At 53.9% G+C, this 1,572-nt stretch overlaps 1 protein-coding gene across 1 annotated transcript; it reads left to right on the plus strand.

Annotated features, from left to right (window-relative positions):
• Positions 1-236: 236 nt before the first annotated feature.
• Positions 237-1,203, plus strand: LOC119095669 (estradiol 17-beta-dehydrogenase 8; the record flags this gene model as incomplete). The annotated part of the gene is given in 1 exon segment (XM_037218528.1): positions 237-1,203. A coding segment is annotated over 1 exon segment (738 nt). The 5' UTR covers positions 237-345.
• Positions 1,204-1,572: the final 369 nt, after the last annotated feature.

A 1,572-nucleotide genomic window follows, 5' to 3' on the forward strand; every position in this document is an offset into this window, starting at 1 on the left:
CCGAAAAAGAATCATCATCACGCCTTGAGGTCACTTGACCACTCTGGGTGCTTGTCGAGGGTCCGGTTGGGACTGTTTCGTAGTCCCTAGTATGAGTCATTTGACTGCCGTTGGGGCCTTTTATCATACCGGGCACCCTAGCCAAAATACAACTGTGAAGACCTAATGACTAATAGTCTAAATAAAATAAGATGTGAAGACTAAATAACTCAGGCATAAAATGTGCAGGGTATGCTTTACGGACGATATCAAAGATCAGACGCCAATAAGATCATGCATGCAGATGTGAGGGCACGAACAAACAGTGCGTCACGGGCTAAACAATATGTTTGATATTTTTCAGCCATGTTGACTGGGAAGCTTGCTCTGGTCACCGGCGGTGGCTCTGGCATCGGCCGAGCCGTATGTCAAGTCATGGCGCGAGAGGGCGCCCGCATAGTGGCCGCAGACATCAACGAAGCTTCGGCTAAGGAGACGGCTGCGATGCTGGGCGGTGCCGAGCACGTGGGCGTGCCCATGGACGTGACGTCGGAGGAGTCCGTGGCAGCGGTGGTCAGCGGGGTGCGCGAGAAGTTCGGCTCACCCGCCTCGTGTGTCGTCAACTGCGCTGGCATCACCAAGGACTGCTTTCTGCGGGACATGAGTGTTGAGACGTTCATGCAGGTCATTGACGTCAACTTGAAAGGCACGTTCCTGATCACGAGGCTGACCGCAAACGCCATGATTGACGCTAAAGTAGGCGGGTCAATTGTCAACATCGCGAGCATCGTCGGCAAGGGCGGCAACATCGGCCAGTGCAACTACACAGCCAGTAAGGCCGGCGTGGAAGGGTTCACGCGGACCGCAGCCAAGGAGCTGGGTCGCAAGGGCATTCGCTGCAACGCCATCCTGCCCGGCTTCATCGACACGCCGATGGTGAGCTATGTACCGGACAAGGTGATGGAGAAGCTGCTGCCGCTGATCGTGCTGGGCCGGCCCGGGCGGCCCGAGGAGGTGGCCGAGCTGGCCGCCTTTCTCGCCTCTGAGCGGGCCTCGTACATGACCGGTGCTAGCGTCGAGGTCACGGGCGGGTACGGTATGTGAGCCGTGCTGCCCGCGCCAAGCTCGCCAACAGCGTGGCGCTTACATTAGAGGTGTAGTTTCGGAAAATAATTTGGAGGTTGAGCATGACAAATGGCAAACATGCACCCAAAATGGAATCCTTCTGTCTCTCTCTCCCTCTCTCTCTCGTCTCTCTTCTCTCTCTTGCGACTCTCTCTCTCTTCTCTCTCTTCTCTCTCTCTCTCTCTCTCTCTCTCTCTCTCTTCTCTTCTCTCTCTCTCTCTTCTCTCTCCTCTCGCATCTCTCGCTCTTTTTATTTTCTCACATAGTTGGGGGCTGAAGCACCCTCTCCCCTAACTGAAAAGGGAACTACGTTCTAGTCTTCGTGAAATTGCAGAACACTTAATTACCTTGGCAATGATAGTATGCTGGTGGAGGACATGACATGCAGATCGTGCAGTAGATCTTGCAGGCCGATTTCATTTCATTGTACGTACAATTTCCCTCGCGAGACATCAAATTATAAAGTGT

This window comes from Pollicipes pollicipes, unplaced genomic scaffold (genome assembly GCF_011947565.3).
Source record: "Pollicipes pollicipes isolate AB1234 unplaced genomic scaffold, Ppol_2.1 Scaffold_1699;HRSCAF=1988_pilon_pilon_pilon, whole genome shotgun sequence".
NCBI lineage: Eukaryota > Metazoa > Arthropoda > Thecostraca > Pollicipedomorpha > Pollicipedidae > Pollicipes > Pollicipes pollicipes.